We start from the raw sequence: 25,381 nt of genomic DNA, 5'->3' as shown, positions 1-25,381 counted from the left end.
CAAACACAGATCGAACGCTATGCTTCTACCCTTGCACGCTCTTGGTCAACATTTGGGGATCCATTTTGCAGCAATTTTTCTCATGTCCAAATTGATGTGAACTATATAATGAACGCGTTCGTATGAAATATTCAGTGCTTCAGATATCTGTTTTAGCCCAATTCGATGGTCTAATAAAATCATGTCATGAACTGCATCGATATTTTCGGGGACTGACACAGAAACTGACCTTCCCGATCCCGATCTTCAATGTAAAATTTACCTCTTTTGAAGCTTGCAGTCCAATTTTCGTAAATCTGCTTACCTCTTAACCCTTCTAAATACAAGTACTTCGATTTCCACAATTTTGGTGGACACCTTTTTTCTTTTAATTTATTGCGTAACTCTGATTTACTTTTTTGACGTCAAACTTTACACTGACACTTCGAATAAATTATTGTTCGTTGTTATGGTAACGAAATATTTTGTTTATGCATGGAACTGGTCTAGGCTAACTAGATTTCATAGCATCCTCGTACTTGAACGTCATACGAGTGCCATTTGAGCTGTTTGCTGTTTAAAAATACTCTTGGTCAAAAAATTGAATTATTTTCTTGCGTTAACTTTCTATAACTTTCGATGTGTATTAAATCAACAGCAGTGTGTCAATTAACTCGCATCGCATTAAGCGCATCGTGAAGAAACAATATTGCAAGATTCAGGCATCTATGCATATGCACTTCCGAGACGAGACAAACCCAACAAAAGTTATTCGCGCACGAAGCACTTTAAAGCAAATAGATGCCCGTTCAGTAAGGTTCGAAAAAATCATAGAAACCAAAGAAGATGCGAGCTCTCACACATAAGTTCAAAGAAAAAGTTTGTTGAACAGTCAAAACATCGAATAGATGGAACATCCACCAAACAGTGTTTGACACCAAATGATTTGTTCTTATTTCCGCAGATCAAAAATAAATTGCGATGTTAGGGCGTTTCTACACTAAACGAAGAGGTTGATGCATTCAAGTCACATGTTTTGGAGGTCCACTTTCTTTATCCTGCTATACCGATTTGCTCCATATAAACTAGAATCAATTATTGGTTGAAGTCTTGCGAATATTTCTATAATAAACTTCAATATGCATTTACTGCTAAGGTATATAGACCCTTCATAGTTTAATGACAAGAATATGTATTTATTTTTATTTTTATTCATGAAAATTTCATGGTACTTATCATGGTTTGAGCTCCATAGAAATTAATGCAACTTCTGGTGTACCCTAGTGCCACTTCATGCATATGTACTAAACCAAAAGGTGTGGGGATAAAAAATCCGTACATTTTTAGTTAAATTAACAAGTAAAGTAGGCGTTTAATGAGAATGTTATAAATTGTTTATGGAGAATCTAAAAGAAAACGAAAGGCGTAAAATAATTACCAAGTTTAATAAACAAAATCAAAATATGAAGAAATACGGTTAATCACTTTGTAAGAATGAGAATAGCCAGAAAAACAATTTACGATATCTGTCGGCGTGTTGATACAGATTTTTCGATTGAAAGAAAGTCAGGATCAGGGAGAAAAGCAAATGCCAAAAAAGAAGAGAAGCTTTGTTTATAATTGGCTCATGGAAAACTAGGAGTGCGAAAATTGTGTGGAAATTTCAAAATCGTTATGAAATATGTAAACAACATTCTATTAAAACAGAATGTGATTCAAAAATAAAGAAAGTAGACCTCTCAGTGAAAATGCTATAGGTTTGGAGATCATCATCGACGACGAGTCATATTTTACTTTTGTCGGGGTAATGAATCGGCAAAAAATGAGATTTATTATTGTCAGATAGTAAATTCAGAGGTGAATTTCAAAAGACACAAAAAATTCAACTCGAAATTGATAGTATGGTCGGTGATATATTCTCATGGTCGTTATTCAGCAAACATTTGTCCTTCTGGAAGCTGTGTAGCCGCCAAAATATATGAAAAAGAGTGTATTAGGTCTAGATTAATACAGTTCATAAAGGAAAAGCACCTTGAAAGAACTTTAGTGCTTTGGCCAGATATTGCAACTGATAATTATGCATAAAGTATACCAGATTTAGTATTTCATAATTTGATGCAACATTTGAAAGCAAAAATTAGAAAAGCTCGCCATCTGGGCTTTGTATGTCACCTACGTAGAGCATCGAAGACATCTTGAAAAGTACTAGCGGAAGTTTGTAGCATCATTTGACGAAATTATGAGATTATTCTCTCTATAGCAAAAGCAAAAACGGTACGATAAGAAACGTAGTAGTCAACTGTGCTCAAAAAGAACAAGTAAGCTCTGCGGTCAAACGTTTGCAAAAGTTTTTTCACGCAAACTCATGCCCTAGAAACGCCGATACGCCAACTGACGTGTCCACACGTGACGTAAAAAATGCTCAATTTAAATTCTGTGTATCTGTGACACACGCGTGTTCATCGACAAACCGTCGCGTTTTTTTTGTTCATATAGAATAGCCCTTAGACAGCTTAATTTCGTACTTAAGAACTCTAGTTACTTTACCAAAGCCAAATTCGTAACGCTACTTTCTAATTAAATAAATAATATATTTATTTAAAATTTGACAATATTTTTCCATATCAAGGAACTTCCCAAACCATGCTCTGATACCATACACTGATTTATATTGAATGAACTAGCAACTAGATATTCCTTCACAAAATTGTAACGAAGAACTTCTAGATTGGTTTGGTGCAAAAATACCTCTTATTTATACATTCCTATAAAGTTGATGAAAATTTGCATTCGCTTAATTCTCCTGTAAAATATTTTCCAAACAAACTCAATATTTAACGAACTGAAAGAAAATATAATTTGAAATGAAATTGATGAACGTTATTTAAAGAACGACCAGAGTTTTATATGTACTATGAATTGTCATTTATATTCTTGACAGTATAAAGATTGATTCAAGTTATATTTGTATTATTTATACAAAGTGTTTCTAAATTTATGCGACAAAATTCAGAAGGTGATAGTTCATATGAAATTAAGATAACGAAATTTCCTCAGCCTATCCTACGGGATATTACCCTTAAAAGGTGGTGATGGCTAGAAACTTGAAACAGGAATATTGAAAAATAGCCCGTGAATAGTCCTTTCCTAGTACATGAAAATTTCAGACTTACAAGTTTCTAGCTTGACTGGATTTTTAGAAAAAATAAATAACAGGTGATATCTCGGTTGAGCTGGGGGAATTTTCTTATAGGAATAACCCATCTTAATTGCAAAGGAGCAATAACCTCCTGAATTTTTTCGCATGGATTTAGAAACACCCTATATAAGTATATGGTATAGAATTATTCTATTTTTCGATAAACTTCCGCCACTGATTTTTTTGACGATACACCTGGTCGAGAATTTATTCAAGGTACATACTATAAACGTACACGAAATGATTATTTTATTACTTATCTATATGAAGAAAAAAATAAATAACTCGCTCTTATAAATATAGATGGGACATTAAACTTAAATTATTCAGTATATCTAAAATTACAACGTGGATTATGCAAAAGATAAATTGCGACATGTCTTCTAATACCTTTGATAAGAAATAAAAATCCGTGAAGTTGCGAAATTATATTTATTGGTACTTAAAATGGTATTTACAATTTCGTTTAAAAATTAAAAAAGGAAGTTATTACATTCAATATATGCTTGTATATTGTCAATGTCAAAGTAAATCTTACTTTGACAGTTAATGTTGCTAATTTAAGGAAGGAAATATTTGTGGGATCAACGAGAATCGAAATATCACATACTCAAAATTTTCTGAAATCATACTACTTTATTTATTTCATTGTTATTATGTTGAGACGTAGTTTTCTTTTCCGTAAATTTATTTCTATGGAGTTTTATTATAACTATTGTTAAAAGAATGATAATTAACTTTGTATACTCACACATGCTTGAAAACGTTTTTATAAAAACCACTTACGTTTCATTATCAATTATATATAGACTACAATCGAATATATTTTATTTTATGTGGGGAAAATTTGCCATTTAACAAAATAAAACACGCTTTTAGTAATAATCAAATCATGTCATGAGAACAAAATTACTGAAACGTTGCGTTTGGTCACCAATAGTTCTAAATCTCTGAGCCCACCAGCTCTTCTAATGCCAATGCCGATCCTGTCTCGAAAATATTTGAGCTACGACTGTTGCTTTCTTCCAACTCCACAGCGCCCCTCGATATTTAGGCATTTTTTTGGACAATGGTTGCCTTTCGACGTTTGCTCTTCGTGGTACGTTCCCCTTTTTAACATGTGTCCATGGAAACAAAACATTCTTTCGTGAAGCCTCCAGTTGGTTCATCGTCCTAACCTTTATCTTTCTCATTTCTACTTCGTACATCATCATCGATCATCCGTAGCATCCAATGATGTTGTTGTCTTAATTTCGAGTTGAGGTTGTCAGAATCTCATTTATTGAAAAATGCCAGATCCAATTCTATTTTGACTTTATTTCGCAGTCCGTGTTTAGATCCTCTTTAATAATACTTCCAAGGTATTTGAACTTAGGGATCCGTTAAATTTGATGTCCAAGTTTTATGGTATGGTTTGCTTGCTCAAAATAATAAATTTGTTTTTTGTTATTTTGATTTTTAGACCTTATGTTAGCTTAAATCATTGCATCATCAGTATATTTGATTGTTGGTATTTGCTCTTCATTTATTTCGGCGACATAGATGTGAAAATGGTACAAGCGTTTTAATTTTTATTTAAAATGGCAATTTCTGTACCATCCTTTAAGTCGTATTATCATCAATTTTTTTAAAATATTAATATTATACATTTTGATGATTATTTTGGCAATTAATGCATATGCTTTGACACAGGATGGACAGTCTCAAAGGAGTTATATAATCTGGGGTCCTTCTCTTCTAATGTGAGTTGCATTTCAATAGTTTCAAGAGTTTAGAATGAACATACCATGTAGGTTATTCCGTAGAAATAATAATTACAAAGTCTATAAAAGTATCTTTGTGTGTGTGTGTGCCACTTTTCTTATCTATCATGGTTTGTGCCTGCATTTTAATCGACTATCTATTGCAAATATTTCGTTACAATAACATTACATAAGAACCTTCATTGTTTCGGAACTAATTACCGTAGTTTTCCATATTTATGATGTACTTTGTTTTTATATTTCGCCACGAAATAAATTCTTTGATTTGATTCAAAAGCTTCATTCTAATATTAAATTAAACAACATGTTACACGATATAGATAACGCTACTTTACAGTAAGAGTTTGGCATGTCAACCTCCTACATAAATTAAAATTGTACGGTTTGTCGATTTCACATACCAACTAGCTTAGTAGTTTTCTCAAAGACTGATCTATGACTGCTATCGATGGACACACTTAAGCTTCGTTGACGATAGCATACTTGTGTTGTTTTTACTGGAAAGACTGGTACTGCAGCTTAGGATTTGGTTCTGTCTGGACATAAAATATCACCATCATCGCAAATTCATTTATTGAGTGTTGAAATTAGGGCATGGTTACTAGGCAGAATTAGCTAAGACAGATTCGCACAAACTTGGAGCGTCTTAAGACTAAATAGTTATATACTCCGCAACAGCTTCTAATCTTCAACAAGTCCCAGATTTGGGAGTACTTTGGAGTATTGATCGCACAACTGGAGCTCGGCTCTCAACTATACTCAACAGGCAGACCTGATTTTTTTTTTGTAGAAGTGCATGTTTGTTATAAAAGTACATCTTTCCCGAACATTACAATCTACAGAATCTCCATACGGCAAGCACCACTGGAACTAATCGAGTGTAATAGTTTTTATTCTCTTGTGATTTCTTCTAACATAAATGAAATAACGTTTGAATTTAAATAGATTTATCCAATTCTGCTGTTGTAAACAAGAAGATTTTCTTCAGATCTTCATAATTGTGAATATCTTATGAAATCGCCCAATTTAACTTGATTATTCAAATAAAGGGTATTTTCTTTTCTCTTAAGCACTAGATGTACTGGAGTTTTTTCCGCCTGTTTACAGAATCTATGTCAGTTTCTGCTGGATTTAATGCCCTCAAATCGTAATGCTTTGTGAGGAAATTCATGCTAGAGTTATTTGCTTTGGACCTATCGGTATCAGAGTTACTAAGAAACTAGAATTCATGTCTAGAGCTCTTCTCCTTCTGACTATTTAGAGGATTAAGTTTCTTCTATACAGGAAGGTTCCAGGTCAATAAAATGTATTTGTACTCTTTTCCAGTCCAGTGTATTGGCTACTTCACTTCCTCTGTGTCCTGTATGAGTTGATATCCAGATCAAAGCGACTCTATTATTCTTGAAAACTTTGTATTGTGGAAATGAGCTAGTTCGGAAGATCGTGCAGGATATCCAGAACAGAGCATATACGACTTCAGAGGGAATACAGACTAAGCAACTGTTCTGGTACGGATGGAGGCGAACAGGTCGAAGAGAGCATTGATGTATCAACTGCAGAATAGAATGAGACGAGGTAGACCTTAAGGACATGGAAGGAAGGAATTTAACAAAATATGAAAGACAGAAATAAAAAAATGTGGGGTACGAAATACGGCATGCAGCAAAAACAAAAGAGTGTCTGGTTTTAAACATATTGTCTTCTCAACTGAAAACATTTCGTTATGAACACGCCGTATAATTTACCTTTGGATATACTGCTTATTATTGCTAGTTTATTATTAGAAACAACCCTGTAAGTATGACCTTTGCATCGGATTATTTAACGGAAATATGCCTTTATCGTAATAAAAAATGAAATTTATGGACAGAAATTATTAGTGAGATATTTTCAAAAATAATAACAGTCTACAATTTGCATATAGAAATGGATTAATATACAGTTCGTAATTAATCCCAATTATTTGTTTAAATATTATATGAAGGATTAAGTATTAAATTACAATCAATTCCTTTGATATATATTGTGTTATTGGAATTCCGAAACTATAATTACAAAGTTATTTATATAAGTTATGTATAATACCAGATGATAATTACACTAATTGGAACAATTCACAGCAGTATGTATTATAACCTTTGTCTTTTATTAAAACGTGTAGGTATTGAAAGCGATCTAAGAATGTGAACAAGAAAATCGATGGGACTATCCAGAAAATTATACGAACACGAGTTTCTAATATGGAAAAACAGAATCCAGCTACAATTCTTATATCGCTCGTCAATTCATCACATGCAAACCTAACCTAACTCTATTCGTGAGCCAATGCTGGGAGAAGTCTCCAAGTTTCTGGAAAATTTAGCTTCGTTAACATACTGCTTTCGCTACTCTGTATCTGCCACAAAAACATTTTTTAATGTAAAATGAAAGCGCAAGAGGAGGTGCCAGTAGATACTGATCTTAATCTTCTATAGGTTGTGGTATTCGGGAAATACTTGGTAGCAGAATCCACAGGTTTGAACTTCTTCAAAGAAAGGAGTCTCAATAAATTGAGGTTCTGGGCGTCTGTAAGCGAACTCGGTGTTCACAAGCCACGTCTGCCTATCGAGTAGGTGTTGTAAATACTGCTCTAGGTTAGATTATGTTGGACAGCTCAGAAGAGAATCTGACGAATTAGTATTAGTAAAACAGGGTCTGATTTAGTCTGTCTGTCAACTCTGGATCGCCAATAAGTTGAATTAATATCTCCTGTATTGAGTCGAGTATTCTCAGAATAGGCTTGGAAGTGATAAAAACACTAATTTGGTAATAATGCAATGAGAATAAATAAAATCATTTTCCTTATAGTTTTCTTGTATCGCAAAATATTTACCGGCACTTAATAATATTTGTAATATTTCAAATGCCGAATATTCCTCGTGTAAACTTTCTTATACTTATTTCTCATAATTTCGGAGGCATAGCTCAAAATTTATGGCAATTGATGTGTCTCTAAAGTTTGTTCAATTTATAAGGGAAGTTTTATACAAGAGTAATTTTTTAATGGGGCAATACATAATCTGTAAAAACTGATTTCATCGAGATTCCGGGCTATCATCACCCCATTTGTTTGAAATATGTTTCCACCAAGTTTGAGTTTAGAAATTAATTAGAGGAAGCCAGAACAAACGAATATGGTAGACGATGCAATGAATCTTAAAGTTATTTGTAGTAGTTTTTTTGGCTACAAAAGCGGACAAATGTTGTTGATTTTCTGATAGTATTTAATAAAACTGTAAATATGATATTAAAGTTTAAAATTATTCAATATTATCCAAAAAATGGGACTGTTGGATAATATATGAGTAAAATTAAAAATATCTACTTACCTTGATTTCAATTATTTATTGTTAAAATGGTTATCACTATTAATGTTAATAGCAACAGCAAATATTCAATAGTGAGATCAGGTGTATTTTTATACTTCTCATTTGTAGACAAATTGCAAAAATAACACATAAAATTGTTATACGGGGCATTTAAATGAAAACTATTCACCCTATACAAATCACCACCGAGCACAGCCAGACAATTACCAGGTTATTAACTAAATTATGAGGCTTACTACTTAAATTTTTCAAAATATTCTCCATTAAAATCAAAACACTTTTGCTTGCGTTTGAACCAATTAGCGATGCATTTTTTCGAATACGATTGAGGTTCCTCCAAAACTTGTGATTTGAACGCATCAACTACTTCTCCGTGTGTAGAAAAACGCAATTTATTTTTGATATGTTGGAATAAGAAGTTATCATTGGGTGCCCAACTAGGATTGCTGCTGCTGCAGAATTGATCGTTATGCGTTTCTCTAATGAAATAGTGAAGATATGTCCAATTATTTCGAAAAAACAGGTTAGAAATGATTCGTGCGCAGACAACTTTTGTTGGATTTGTAAGACCCTCACAGTCGATTGTTGTCCATTTTTTGACCAAGAAAAATATTTCAAGTATCTGTAAGCAACTCAAATAATACTCGTATGGCAACACGTTTTGAGTATGTTCTCAAAAATGTCAAACTTTATAATGGTAGTGTCAGATTTCACGTATTTTATTACAACACTTTATTATATCCTACAAACTGAGCGACTATCGAACTAATAAAAGCAAAAGCTAAATCTAGCTTTCCATACACATGTGTGGAAAATACTCCTATTGAGCATTTACTAAGCAATTTTTTGAGTTTCGAATAGAGAAAAAACTCACAGGGCGAATACGGTCTCTGAGCGTTTCGTGTTTGGACAAAAACCAATCATGCCGGAAGGTTTTTGATGTGTACAGATGTGTGTATGATTGCATCTCTATTTCGAGATGGCGCATTTACGCAGTTCGCCCACTAGCTCCATCTGTCTTACTCTCATGCAAAGGATACAAAAGATATTTATCAATCCTGGCCAAACTAATCAGGAAAATTAGATATTTCCATCGAATTATTGTATGTCGTCAGTCTTTGATGAGTGAGCAAAGTAGAAATTAAATCCGATCGCTCAAAGTAATCGAAATCAAAATGTCAGTTACACACATATCTACAGGTGAAACTAATCAAAGCGTGTTAAAATACAGTGACCTAGAACATTATGTATATTGATATGACTTCTAAAAAAATGGTTTCTTCACAATAAATGAAATTTTTTATTCTACATAAATAATTTCAAAGAATGTATGACAAATCAATAAATATTTTTAATGAATAACAATAAAAGAATGAATCTGCAATTTAATAAAATCGATCTATTTTTATTTGATAACGGTTTCTAATCCGCTGACTTTGTAAATATGTTTATTCAAAGTTTGGAAACCGCACGCCAGTGTCGGCGAACTTGCACATTTTCTGTAAGAACTTCCTGATGGAACCAAATCACAGTGCTTCCTTTTGTATCAGGCAACATACCCCAAATTTATTGAGGCACCAGAAAAGCAAATTTTCTGTTGCTAAATAAGCCATTTACCAAGTTCTCCTTTTCACATTTTTCTCTGAACATGTAAGTTTTTTACAGCTCTTGACGCATTCAAAAGTTCTTTAAAGGCACTTGGAGGTTATCTGAGCAAAATGTTTTATTCAAATAGGATAAGTTATGAACACATAACGATAGAAGAGCAAAATAAACGTAACGATTACGAAGTGATAGTGGACATGGATAGGTCATACTCTACGAAAACCAGCAACAAATATATTGGATAAGGATTTAATAAAGAAGGCAGAAGAGAAAAGGCAGACCTGTACTAACATAGAGAAGAACTATTTAGAAAGAACTGCAACAGATAACTTTTATATGTGAAGAGGATAAAAATAGCCAAAAATATAAGAAAATGGAAACCACTTGTCTACAAAATTCACATAACGACGCATGAAACACCGACAAGTCTCTACTGGGAGCTACATGACGATGATCAACCCTTATCATACACCACTCATATAGTGAGACATTCGGTATTATAATTAACATTGTGTTCGCCATAGTTTTAGGATACTCTGTTATTTGCCAAAATAATGGTTTAAATTTGAGTAAAAGAATTTTCCCTTCTGTATATCTATTTAATAAAGTGATAAATTAACTTAATACCATCCAACGTACTCATATTATAAAACTGTGTAATACTCATATATCTCAAAAACCTCAAACACAAATCATTTATCAGCAATCCGATACGTAATGCTTGGCATTATATGGCCTCTGAGGAAGGAAAAAGTTGATTTGAAAGTATCGAACGTAAATGGAACATATAGGGTGAACATCTCGTCTAATAATAAAGCAATTTTTTATCACAACTTCCAGGTCGTTGTGGTTTTTAATGATTAATTGAAAATAATAAACTAATTAATTGATAATTCATAACAAAAACAAGAGAAACCCCATGGCATGATTGAGAATTAAAACGAAGTATCTTTTTTCTTCTGAAGACTACTAAACCGCAATAAATCCATCACTTATTATCATAAAACATCTATTTTTACTTTCGTACCTATAACAATAAATACTTTTTTCACTCCATCCAAACAGGTACATATAAGATAGCTCAACCTAAAACAGTAGGAAGAGAAAACACGACGAGGGGCAAGCAGTGTTGGTCAGAACAGGAGACAGACCATTCGCTGAAGTTTTTTAAAAAATGAAGGAAAATGTTAATGTTAATAACTTCAACAATAATATTAATAGAGTCAAAAAAAGTAGACGGATGTGATATTGTAATCCGTCTAAAGGGCAAGGGTCAGGTGCAGACCCTCAAAAACGCTATAAAAGAAAAAATGGAGGAGGTCTTTAATATTACAGACCAGCAGTTACCTCAGAGGAGGTGAAAGCTGCGGTGGAGAAGCAGACCGGTCAAACTGGTTTGATGTGCTTGGTTCAATACCCAAGTCAAAGGCCGACAAGATGAGGGAGTTGAAGACCATTAAGGTTGGATGGTCGGCCTGCAGAGTAAGGGAGAGTATAGTCACCCTTAGGTGTTTTAGATGCCTGGAGTACGGGCATAACGTAACCACCTGTAAAGGAGAAGACAGGACCAAGCATCTACAATGAAACAAAGAAGGTCAAACTATGAGATCTTCCGATGTTATTACCAAATAGAGATACAAAATGAATACATTGGAACAGAATTCGCTTGCTTTTCAGTCTGGTTTCACTAAAGACCCAAGCAATGATTTTGGGGATAGATCCGTTTCCTTCACCTACTGCAAGAATTAAAATAGCTTCCCACGACCTGTGGGAAGACACCTTTATAAAACAAATTTGTTAGTAATTAATTAAAGCTCCGTTCTTTTCAAGTGCTTTTCCTAATCTTGGCTTTGACGGAATTGAATTCCCACAAATATTTTCATTTAAATTAAGGTCTTCCCATGCTGTTTCAATGGCTTCCCTTAGCTCTTCTTGATTTCTGGGACGTAAAGTTTATTTTATCTCCAACTACCCCCATAAATTTTCAATGGGATTTATATCAGGACTATTTACCGGTCAAAGTAGTCTCAAAATTGTTTTAACGAAATCTTAGTTGAATTGTGCAGGAGGTGTGAACAGGACAATTTTCATGTTAATAAATAAGACCGTTTCCATCATAAGCTCGATTTAATGATCGGAAGATATTGAGGTACACTTCAAAGCTGCATCTTACACCAATTCTCCAATAAACATCAGGCTCATTGATTCATTTAACATATTACTCATCAAATCTTGAATTTGGTGGTTTCTAAACTCGAATACATCCGTCATTGCACGACTTGAATGTTTTCTCATCTGTGAAGACCATTTGGTTCCCAAAAGTCCAAATCACGATACATATAATTAACTGGAAACACAACTATGGATTGCTTGCACTCAATTGAAAGCAGTACTTTCCTAGTACTTGTACAGCTTTTCAAATCTGAATCTTTCTTCCGTCTACAAGTCGTAGGACGAGATCCTCGTAAGTTTGTTCGATATGCAGCACTAGCAGCCGATTGAAAAGAATATTCTCTTTAAAAAACTAATTAATGCAACATGTTATGCGTCATTTGATATTTTTTATTTTCTCGAGACTCAACAATTCGACGCAAGTGCCCCTTTTGTACCCATCGCTTCCTCACTCTACTTAAATACTCACTTTAAGACCTAGATGAAATCCTAGTTTTCTGACAGACCAGCCATCTTCTAATTTGGCAATAATAGTAGCTTTCTGAATTTGAGTTAAAGGAGGAGGAGGCTTGGTTAGGTTAGGTTAGCTATTGAATTATCTGTTACTGACAATAACAATAACATTAGGTAGGAAGACTGATTTACGCAGGCAGAATATAAGCTAGAAATCTGAAGCGTGTCTAACCAGTAGAGGCCTGAATTCGAGGAATTCACATCTCACCATCAAAATAGATCGTGTCAAGCAACGCACACTGATTAAATATTTGCGTTTAAAAGAATTGACCTTATTGCAAATTCACAAACATTTGGACCATACATCAGCTGTATCATATGAAAGTGTGAAAGGTTATGTGCGAAGATTTACCAACAATCTCAAAAAAACATTTTCAGTTGTCTTTTAACGCATTATAGACAAGACACAGAAAATTTTCTTGTGAAAATATAGCAATACAGATCGTGCGTTAACCGTATTTTTCGATGCTCTAAGTGAAATTACGTGTTCTTAATATCCAATCCAATTCCCAAATTACAAGAAAACATTATAGACGCAGAGTGCAATAGTTTCGACAGGATTCCAGATTTGGCTCTTAGTGAATAAACTTACGTGATGAACAATTCGTCCAAGGAAGTTACTATGAAGCATTGGATGCTCTTAAAAAATCCAATTGAGCAGTTTTTTTTCGAATTTTTCCTAGAAATTTCATACTTCCCATGAATAGACTTTGTTTGTAATTGAACCCGTAATTAAGAGGCACAATTTTGATTTGAACTCTTTTCAAATTTGAAATATCCAATTAAAAAGGAAAAATTTTTTGTTTCTATAATTTTTATTGATTCAGATAATCAAAATTAGCACTATAATTGTATTATCAATAACTTTTTTTGTAGTAATTTGCATATGGTAAAAAAACATAGTTCCTATTCCCTGTACTTAATCGGAGCTAGTTGTAAAGAAAGAAATTTATTTTAGAACCTATATAATGCAAAACAAAATTTTTCGTGATTATTTATCTTGATTTTTAGTAAACATCGAAATGGAAACGTCAAATTTTCACCTGTTATCTTGAATGGATTTTTTATAAAAAGGACCTAAGATCAAGATAAGTCGATACGAAAAACAAATAAAAAGATAGAAAATTATAAATAAATTTTGGTGAATGTTTACGAACAAAGCTTGAGAAACAGATGACAAAAAAATATTCAACTTTTTATGATTATTTGGTTGTTTTAAATTAGCTTTTTCCAATTACTCGGTATAATGTGAAACTTTAAGAAACCCTTAAAAATGAGTGTCTAACTACTACAAAATCAGAAATTAGTTAATGATTATTCCTTCTTTATCAGTAGATATTTTTTTGTTTACCTTAATTATCGGTTGAGATTATATTCAATTTATAAAATAAAAAATAAAACTTATATCTTATCATCGCGATTTTAAAATTTTTATTCAGATTTTTCCAAAAAAAAAATACAAAATACAAACAAAAAATACTTACCCCATAACGGAAGGATAATTTTTCAAATTTTTCTTGTATTTGGAACGTTTTGGGACACTGTAGAGCCATTATTTCAGTCACACAGAATTAGAAATTGAACAGAAAAAATCCCGGATAGAAAATCGGCGCGAAATTTGTCGACAAACGCTACTACCAAGTCCGTGTTTTGGCGGGAGGCGATAGTTCTATTATTCCGTTTCCCAAATATCTCTTGCTCTTTATATATCGTTCGTTGGTTTCGAATCTACGCACACTCGCTGATTTTTTTCAAATTCTCTTTTTTCGTTTGATAATTCCTTCCATAACCAATTAGAATAATAATAAACGACGTGGAGATTTCTTCTTTCTCGCGTAATTATTTTTCGTACTGGGTGGATAACTATTAATATAGAATTTTCAATCAAAAATCTGTAGTTAGATCGCAAATCCAGATATCTAATACTTTTTTATTTAGTATGAGAACCATTTTAATGTTAAATACCTCGTCATAAATCATACGTAAAACTCATCGATGTAATTTTGTTTTTTATTTACTATAATATCTTCATTGTAATTGCAAGATATGCAAACGTAAATCTGTTTTTTTTTATTTCCATAGAACTTTGACTACATATCAGGCGTTGCCTCGTTGCATTTTTCTATAAAAGTGGAAACTCATAAGAAATATTGTAAACTCAAACTTCAAACTTTATTATTTTTTTTTAATTCAGAAAAAGTAATACAAAATTCTATTTAAAACTGTATTCTAATGAAACATCGTCAAAATCGTGGTTGTCCTCAACAAATTCTGATGCTGATTTTGAGAAAAATAATATCAATCGCTGTCTATTAATGACTATTCTTAAGGTTACAGTAGGTTACAGTATATTATTTGCCTTTCCAAGTTTTAGATCTAAAATTTTGAATCTTTATTCAATGCGTACTTAACACTGTTCTAAACTTTTTTGTGAATCTTATCCACTTTATATTGTCTTAACTTTTCGCTAATAAGAAGTTTTTCAAATAATATTATTTTTTAATAACGTGGAGAATCCTTAGAGATCTTCCTGGGTCCAATTCAGTACTTGCACGCTTTTTTGCCTTTCAACATCCAAATAAATAGAAACCAGTCACATGGAAGCATAATTTTGAATTTGTTTATTGGATCGTGCAATTTTTGCATGATTACTGACACATTCCAAAGGGCTGTATTCAATCACGTCAATTGTTGTCTTCTGAAAATTAATATTTTGGTTCTGTCCACCATAAGTGTCGGAATATGTTGTAATGTGGTGAATGATATTTTTTGAATACTCACAAGCAATTCGTTCGGAACCTCTACTGCCCATTTAAGTATCAGTGGACGTACTACAGTCCCGAATAGTTAGATTTAAAACAGATAGCACACTTTTAATCTCGTAAGCTTTTGCCAACTTCGAAAAAATATAATTTTAAAATATCTCATTATAGCTTCAAGAAATATCACTTTATAGAAAATAGTGAGACAAATCTCATTTGGCCATCTTAAAAAACACATAAAAAACTCCACCAAGACACTTTTGCATGGTTTCCATTCCGTTTAAGACATGCTTCTTCAGGAGTAGAAAAACGTTTACCTCGCAATTCATTTTTGTTCTGCGGGAATAAGAAGGAATCATTGGGTACCAAACAAGGACTATACGGTGGAGGATCCATCAATTCGATATTTTATCTGATGAAAAACCTTTGAACTGATGGGTGAGAGCTCGCATTATCGTTTTGGGAAATAATTCGTCTCCTACGATTGGGTCCTTAATTTTTTCGAAAACTTCTGGCAAAGAAATATTGATGTACTACTCAAAATTGACCGTTCGACATTTTTCAAAACGGTAGCGACATGTCCAGTTACTCCAAATTACAGGCGACCATTTGCTTCGACAGCTTCGTGGGCGAATAGCTTTTGTTGGATTTAGCTCGTCTTGAAAGACTCATACCATCATTGTTTAGTTTCGGGTTTATATACATCGATCCATGATTCGTCGCCTTAAAGACGTCAAATTATGCGATGTCCAATGCAAAAAAAATATTTTTGACAGCCAAATGCTCATGCAATATTGAACATAGGCGACTGGAACTAATGCCCAAGTCTCAAACTCAAACAATATGTCGCATGACGTTCTTCCTATATCAGTTTACGCAAAGTATCGATGTTTTCTGGCACAACAACCGATTTTGGACGATCTTTACGAAATTCATCCTGTAGCAATTAGCAAAACACTAAAAGTCGAAGCTAGTTGATCGGCACACAGCTTATGGTTTATCCTCGTTGAAAGTCATAGAAAATCTCTGTAATACATCACGTTAGGGGCATTATTTTTGAAAATTACAACAAATATGGTAGAAATAGAAACATATTATCAAGGTGTTGGATCCGCGTAATTTCGTTTTAATTTATAACTAAAATGCGTTATCGTCAATTATTTTTAAAATAAATGCTAATTAGGTAGATGTAGTAATTCACTTCTAATTAATAAATACTTATGCATAAAATGTCGTAAATATCATTGCAATTAATCAGAAGGACCACTATAATGATGAACGCGATGGCATTAAAAAAAACTCATCCTGCGAAAATGTCGTAAGTTACTAGTTTATCGTTGTACTGACCGCGAAAATGGTGTAAGAAACAAAGATAATTAATCGCTAAACTTTGTTTTGCTGTAAGTCAGAAATGTCTCAGTTTCTGGTAAAGTTACAGCAAAGACGACAAAGACTTTTGAAAACTTACTCAATAAGTATTTTTTTTTCGTCCAAAAATATAAGACCCACACCAATCAACGCTTCCAGCAAATACGTCAATATACATCAAGAAACATGAAAAGTAATCAATTGCTACTGAATTCTTTACAACTTTTTATATTACCTTAACAGAAAGATAAAATAATGTTGTCCTTCATTGAAATCGTTCATTTATTTATTATTTCAAACGAGTAATTTAATTTAATATTCACTATTGAATTGGCTTGTTTTGAAAACATACCGGATGCGCGACACGTGTGTTCACCAAATATTAAAATTTCTATCTATCGTCCTTTTAATAGACTTCGAAATTAGTATGATAAAATTTTGGAAACTATTATAACTAAAATTACAATCATTGTCGTAGTGATTTCGAGTTTATATCAAGTAGTTCTCAATTTGTAGAAATTGAAGTAGAAAAATTTATCTATTGATTTTCACAATAAACAGACCAGACCGAAACAAATACTATTAGAATTTCTTGTGGCAACTTTTTGGTATTCATAACCTCAAGTCTCAGCTTTTTTCATCTAGCAATCATGTTCCTATAGAGGTTGCACGTGCCTCATAGAATATTTCGAACTTCGTTTGTTCATTTCGAGATGGAAATTGTTAATAATTTCATGAGCCGTTGTTGTTTAGAGTCCTGGAATTGTTTCTGTAATTTTCTATTCCTATTTAGGTCTAAAAGATATTGCAAGATTTCAATAAACAATGTGTTAAGACTTTTAATACTAGGTTTACACCAACACTGTCAGACGAGCGTTTCGATAATCAAGGTATCGTCTTCAGATACTTAAGTTTACTTTAGTTATAACAACACCATCACAAGTTAAGAACGGTTCAGATATTCCATTATTGTGAAGATAGTTCTTTTAAAAAATCAAAAACTTCTTTAGCAAAAACACTATTAAGTTCTACTAGATCGAAAAATACGTTAATGCAACCATTTATACAAGGCGAAGAAGTTTAATACTTAATGTCTACTAACAAATTCTTGACGACTAAATATTAAGTTAAAACAACTTGAAAAATCGAAGTATTCGAAATCAAAGTAAGAAACTTTTTTAACCTTGAACATATCGACATTCACTTACATTTATTTTTAAATACACTATTTGTATAATGTGAAATATTAATAAGACTATTATAAATTATAATAACTCGATACTACTTTACAAGCATTCTTAAGGGTGCGTATAATTGATTTTAAATTAAAATGCGCGGAACCAGTTGAATATCTATTAAGTTGAAATATGCAATACATATGCATTTTCAAATATCATTCAATATAAAACAACAATTTTTGCACTACAATTTACGAGGAGATTCCGTCTCCTTCTCCTCTGCTTTAAGCATTTTGTTTGTATACAAAAAACTGAAAAAATATAAAGTTATATCGCTTCTTCTTTCTTTAATGACTTTCTACCTTTTCAGGTAAAGTACTTTAAGGGGTCTTTAAATGGGTTCCTTTTTCCAGAACTGTTTCTATTCTTTCTTTAATGTGCTTTTCGTTTTATTTCCTAAAAATTGATCCGTCGTTTTTCCTCTGTTATCATTATTTCTTTTATCCAGCTTTTACTCAGCCTTTTTTTAAGTTCGCGCTTTCTATACCTTCCGTATTAATCGTTCTTTTAGGCTAAAAACTTAAAGATAGCACTACGTATTTATATTTTTGTTTGTTTTGTTGTTTCCTTTTTGGATAGAAACTGTGCGTTAAATAATTCTCGAAGTGATTCAGTCCGGTCGCTTACCTCTTGTAGAACAAGACCAAAACCAGTCTGCAAGACTCTTGCAGTCTTGCTTTTTTAACATTTATTCAATAATATTCTAAATTACTTTTTACAAAATGCGTATTTTTAACTCAAAATATAATGAAAGCAATTTTAATTTTGAATAAGTACAGCTATTTTAAGTCAAAATATGTTTTATGAATAAATTATTATATTTTTTGTATTGTATTTTGGTATCAAAGTACGAAAAAAATAAACGCCATTTGCTTACAAATGGATATTATATTTTCAACCGGAACTTTCTGAATATTTGATTTCATTCCATTGAAGATACCTACAATACGGCTTTACAGCTAACTGGTAGAACTTCAACTGAAATTTTTGAAAAATTCAATAATAAATCAGAAACCAATTTTTCTATAGATTTCAGCGAGATTAGACCGTGAATGAAAATAAAGTAATATATTCCCGTTTTTATATTTTAATATATGTCAAACTGCTTTTATGAGATGGTTTTGTATACTTATACTCAATTATAAAATAACAGACCTGCAAGACTTTTGCAGCAAGAACAAGACCAACATCGGTCTATGCAAGACCACAACTGGACTATACAAAACCAAGACCAAGACTAAGACTAAGACCAAGACCAAGACCAAGACCAAGATGGTCTTGATTGTATGTTGTAATTATTTCCACTTCTTCCAATCTTCTATCACTTCTCCCGAGACATATATTTTGTTAATTATGATTTTTAATATTTCTCTTGATTTTACTTCTCCGCTTTTTCTATGTTTGTATGTTTGTTATTTGGTTTATTCCTGATACTTTTCCTTGTTTTTTCATGTACTTAGTGTATCATTCTTTATTTGGGTTTCTACTATTCCTGTTTATCCTTTAGTCTCTTAGTTTTCCGCATCGTTTATATCTTTTGTCCATAATATTGTCTTCACTTTTCTTTGATATCATCTTAGTTTGTTATTATATCTTCTTTTATATCGTCTTTTATGTTTATGAGAGAGTTTTTATTATTATTACTTGTTTTACTTTTTATTTTAATGGCTCCAAAAAGTAGTTTTTGGTTTTCCTCATAGGTATTTGTCATCTTCTCTCCAAATTGTCACCAAGACTTCTACTTTTATTCCTCGACTAATCTTTCAACTTCTGTAAGTTCTTTTTTTTACGTAGTTTGCTTGTCTGGTGTTTCCTCCATTTTAGCTGCGGCTTTTATGTTTTCCAAAGTCCAATTTAATCTCTTGTGTCCCGTACTGACCATTCTTCGTTCCACAAATTTTTTCTGCTTCCTTCATTGTTATATCTCTATTTTTGTTTACATTGGTGTAGTTTCTTTTAGCATTTGTCTGTATCTGGTTTTATTAGCTCTTTAACCTTGATATTCTAAATGTTGTTTCTTACTAGGTTAAGTAATTTACAATTTTCTCCCAAGTTTACGAACTTATTGCAACAATCAGTGTCAATACTTCATTGCATTGATTGATATTTTATAACGACTGATTTTTTTGTGCTTCCAGTGGATTTGTATTATTGTAAAATGTTTTCATTAGCGCCGAAGAAATTCATTTCCTATAAGAATTTGTACGTATTTGACTGAATTGACTCCTCAAATTTATTTTCTCGGGACAAATACTGAATTATTTAGACAAAACAACTAAAATTATAATAGTTAACTCACAATTGGTATGCATAAAATCGTGATTGCATCAGATATTTAAACTGAATAATAGAAATATAATTTTACAAAACATTAAAATGTTAAGTAACTGCTTATAAATGTGATCGGAACATTTATGACTTAATAAAAAAAATATTTATATTTCTTACTCTTCCAGAAGCGGATTTATTAACGTAGAGTGTAGAACGTGATATTGAAATCAAAGTTCAATTCATTTCATTCTAATAACAAAAACCTACACAGCGAAAAGGAATTACACCAGGTACCAAAAGAATTATTAATTTTTTCGAAAAATCTTATTTATGATACTCCAGTTTAAATATCAGTACTAACAATTTTCACATTGTATTCTTTATTTGGAATTCGGAGTGCATCCAAGTGAAGACCAACAGTAATCTGCAAGCCATTTTCCTTGGTAGCGCTTTTCAATTGACGCGATAACTTGATGAAAGCGCTCTCTACACTCATTATATGAATCACCATTATTTTTCGGAAAAATAGGTGGGAATGTAAAAAATGTTTTTTAATCTACATCCCAATTCATTACATGCATTGAGCATTTTTTTGATGAGGCTAGAATATTGAGAAGATTTGTACTTACCTAAAAAGTTTTTAGTAACTTTGACAAACGCCATCTTAGCTTCTGTTCTGTAAGTTGGTAATTAATGCCGGATCTTCACAAAAAGTTTTGATGTTTGGTCCAACAAATCATCTACTTTATAAAAAAATTTTTGTTTTAAATTGTGCAAAAGTGGTAATATTATCTTTTAGTGGTTAACTAAAGGTCAACCTTTTTTGACCAGGAACGTTTCCTTTAGTCAGTTTGTAGTTTTAAAACCAAACCAACAGCTTTCAAATCTACACAGATTAACCATTGGTCTTTGCTGTATTCTCTTTTCTAGCACTAGTTTTATAATATCGTATGTTTCTTTCAAATGAATTCGCTAAGCTAAAGGTAGTGATGGAAACTTATTTCCGTTATGGAGCATTACGGACCTCGAAGAATCAATGAAGTGTTGACCTATGTTCATAACCCAGTTAAAACATCAAGTCCTCAAAGTCTTTACAGTACACTAAGTGGTTCTCTTTAGAACACAATTCACTGTTTCAGACTTGAACTCAACATTTCAGCATATCAAAATCTCTTATCAGATCATTAAGCTGCAATTGAGAATTGACAGGGGCTGTAAATTCTGTTTCGATTACTTCGTGTTCAGAACTGTTTGATCTTTCTTCAACACCATTAGAGAAGGAACAGGAACTATTTCCGAATGAGAGATTGTTTTTGTTATAGAAAATACCTCCACGTATTTTACCGTATTCTTAACAGTAGTTTATGTGATTGGTAGTTTCACTCCATATTACTGGTCTACCAAAAGGCATTGATGAATATTTTTGTGACATGAGATACAGCCGATAGCCCTTTTTAATTAACGTCTAATAGCATTTTTTGGCTTTCATGTGTATATATAACATATATATAATAAAATCAAAGTCAAAAGTAACACATTTGCGTGACATTTTACACCATCCAGGTTTAAAATAATTTCGAGAAGTGACTTCTCGAAAATAATTGATGATAACTCTGAGCGATTGACAATTTGATAAAAAAATATTGAAACGATATAAGACGTGAATGATAAAAACTGATATTTTTTTTATTGAGACACAAGAGATTGTTGCTCCGTGTTTTTTATGTTTATGAAAAAATTGAGAGGAAACCTACAGATTCAACTGGAAGTTCAGAAGAACCACGAATAATTTAGGGTGAAAGGTTTTCTTCAAACGTATCCCAATCACAATTCTTACTCTGGTCACAATACCAGACATTTGTAGTCGATGTATCATTATATAGGTTTGGAATTAGCTTTACATTTCTTACTTTTTGTTATTTTTGTAGTAAATACCAATAAAAACTGTTTATTGTGATTTGTGGTCTTCCTGTATCACATAGACAGAGCAGGAGACTATTAGTCCGGTCAAATTAGACCCAAAAATAAGAGTGCAGCTACATAAATTCTCATCAAGCTGAAAATCAATAAAATTATTCAAAATATAATTAAAAATAAAATTTCAAAGTTTGCCATCATTCCCTTGTGAGTTTTTCTTGATTTGTAGGTGAATTTTATCATAAAAATACCTCGGACAAAAATTGTAGAACATAAAATTATCTACAAAAAAAGTAGTAATACTTTTCTACGAGTTACTGAGATATAACGATACGAAAAACTGTGGGTAAAGTAACAATTTTCAAGATGTTTGAAAAACAAGATTTAGTTCAATATGCTGAAGTTTCTAAAAACAATAATTCAACTCGACAAGGAAGTTCTTACCAACAGCATTCGCTTTCTTCTTTCTATGTATGGAGCTCCTAAAAAAACTACCTGCTTAGATAAGTATCGATATGCATGTTTAGTTAAAAATACTAAAAGTAAAAAAACAAGTTCAATTGGCTTGTCTTCCTCCAACCTCAGTTGATCTTTTTCGGATATATTAACAAATTCAAGTGTGGGTTGGTTATCAGCTAGACCCTACAGACTGGGGTTAAAGCTGGTGAACAATATGTTAGTACCCGTTCGTACTTTAGTCCCACCATACACAATTTTTTGCAACTGCATACAAGATGTATTGGTTGCAAAAAGTCTGACTGTTTTGTTCTCTGGCATGTACACCTTGTCGAGGTGACAAGAAGAAGAACAATTTGAAACTTGCGACTCGGACGATTAAATTTCACACCTTTTTTTTTAATTTAAATCTCTTTTATCTTCACAATCTCTGCTAATTTCACTGATTTTGTAATAATTTCAAATTAAACATTATCACAACAAACCCGTGGAATAGGCCTTCTGGGGAAACCACGTGAACAAAACGCGCTGATTACAGTACCTCATAGGTAGCGTGGAAGCTTGTACATATTATGATGATTACAGCTTTTACAACTTTCTGAATCCTTATATCTCAGAAACGATGACTCGTAAAAAAAAGTATGCGTTATTTGTACTAAAAACTCATTTCTTTACCTTTTTTCTCAAATAAAATTTTTACCACACAAGGGAATGATATGGAACTTTAAAATTTTATTTTTAATTATATTTTAAACAATTTTACGGATTTTCAGCTTGATGGGAATTTATGTAACTTCGAATGTTTGAATTGACTGGACTATATGTCACTCATATCCTATCTAGAAAACATTGTAAGAAAAATCATTTTTCATGTATTGAGATGAAAGAACTTATTATAAATGTTTGTGTAAATAAAACAGTTTTCTGCCGTGTTCATTATTTGTAAAAAATTACGTAATAATGATTGAAGACGTTCTGTGAAAACGAGTGTCATATTTTGAGCACCAGACTTTACAGAAATGGATTTTTTGTAAAGGAAATCGTAAAACTTTTAGTTAATCAAAATTTTTGGAACAAACTAGATTTTTTAAAACTCAAAGTATTTTTAAATAAAAAAAAAATAGAAATTGAAAGTTTTTGATTTCTTACAAGAATTATTTCACACAATGTATAACATTTCCAAATAGAAATCAGCTCCGTATATAAAGTGATTCATCAATTTCATTTCTATTTGGTATCTCATAAAGAAAAAATCTGGAAGATTTATGTGTCAACTTGTTTTATCATTTATTTTTCGAGTACAAAAATTGTCACTTTGGGAGATGCTCTTAATATTAACATTTAAAGTGATAAATATATCGGTATACGAAATTAAGAATCATTATTTTATACAAGGTATTTCAAAATAAGGTAACCCCGGATAGATAGAAGAAAGCTATTTGGGGTTTGTTCATTAAAATGTTGGATGCATCAGCTTACAAACCATATTCGAATAAAATTTGTTTTTTTTTTCTTCAACGCACTTTATCGTTTTTATTTTAACGATGGCGTTACGTAAATTTTCTACTGAGCAATCCCCAAATAATTTTCAATTTTTTATCTATCCCAGAGACGGGATCACCTTTTTTGAAACACCCTGTTAGAGCCGTCAAAAAATATTCGATTTATAACTACCATGTTTGGATATTGTACAAACATAGCAACAATGCAAATATGGTGAGAGATTGCATTAGTTCACTGTCCCTATTATATATGCAATTTTTCTATACACAACAAATAAAAAATTATTATGACAAACTGCTATCCCTGACAATTTGACAGAGTTATTAAAACGTTGATATATCTTTATATGGAATTTATAATTGCATTTCATGATCTTGACGTGGCTTCTAATTAATTGCTGATTAGAATTCCTATGGAGGTCAAACGCAAACAGATTTTTAGATAATTCGATATAAATGAATATTCAAAATTTCAGGTATAAGTTTCTCATGAATAAATAAACAGTCAGATGAGAAACCAGGTCGATTATTTTATTCAGTATTTTAGAAAAGGATAATTATTAAAAGGTAATTTCCGACACTCTAGAAAAGGCAAAAGCAGAAATGAAAAGAAGAAGAAGATAAAATAAAACGTAAACATTTAAGGTTAGAACAGGATATTTATAAAGAGGTAATTTCCGACGCACTAGAAAAGGCAAAAACAAAAATGGAAAGAAGAAGATAAAATAAACTGTAAACATATAAGGTTAGAAAAGGATATTTATTAAGAGGTAATTTCCGAGGCATTAAAAAAGACAAAAGAATTAATGAGAAGAAGAAGAAGAGGTTATAAGATAACGTAAACATAAAAGGTTAGGAAAAGATGATTATTAAGAGGTGTCAAATGTTGCAAAGAAAGAGATGAAGAACCCATTGCAGAAGATGAATCATTCTCCACCACTACTCTAACACATCAACACAAACGAAAACTTTTTTGAACAATCAAAACATCGAATTGATGAGGCGTTCGGCGTACAGTTATTGTTTGGCACCCAATTATTTCTTCTTATTCTCACAAATCAGAAATAAACATGTTTTGGAAGTAACTCAATCGGAATGGAAAAAATTCTTCGACAATTGGTTCAAACTTATGCAAAAGTGTATTGATCTCTATGAAGAATATTTTGAAAAACAATAAAGCGATATTCAATTATAAATATTTGTTTATTGTATATCTCAAAACTTATGTAGCATCCCTCGCAAATGTTGAGAATCTGGAAATATGTTTC

At 32.0% G+C, this 25,381-nt stretch overlaps 1 protein-coding gene across 1 annotated transcript in view; it reads right to left on the bottom strand.

Annotated features, from left to right (window-relative positions):
* Positions 1-14,278, bottom strand: part of LOC130442043 (arylalkylamine N-acetyltransferase 1-like) — a 53,198-nt gene extending 38,920 nt beyond the window's left edge. Inside the window, exon 1 of the mRNA XM_056776010.1 lies at positions 14,084-14,278. Coding sequence (XP_056631988.1) covers positions 14,084-14,152 — 69 coding nt within the window. The 5' untranslated portion in view covers positions 14,153-14,278. The remainder of the gene's footprint in view (positions 1-14,083) is intronic.
* Between the last annotated feature and the right edge of the window lie 11,103 nt (positions 14,279-25,381).

Source organism: Diorhabda sublineata, chromosome 3 (assembly GCF_026230105.1).
Source record: "Diorhabda sublineata isolate icDioSubl1.1 chromosome 3, icDioSubl1.1, whole genome shotgun sequence".
NCBI classification, from domain to species: domain Eukaryota; kingdom Metazoa; phylum Arthropoda; class Insecta; order Coleoptera; family Chrysomelidae; genus Diorhabda; species Diorhabda sublineata.
Note: the sequence above shows the minus strand (reverse complement) of the source record. Positions and strands in the feature narration are given on the sequence as shown.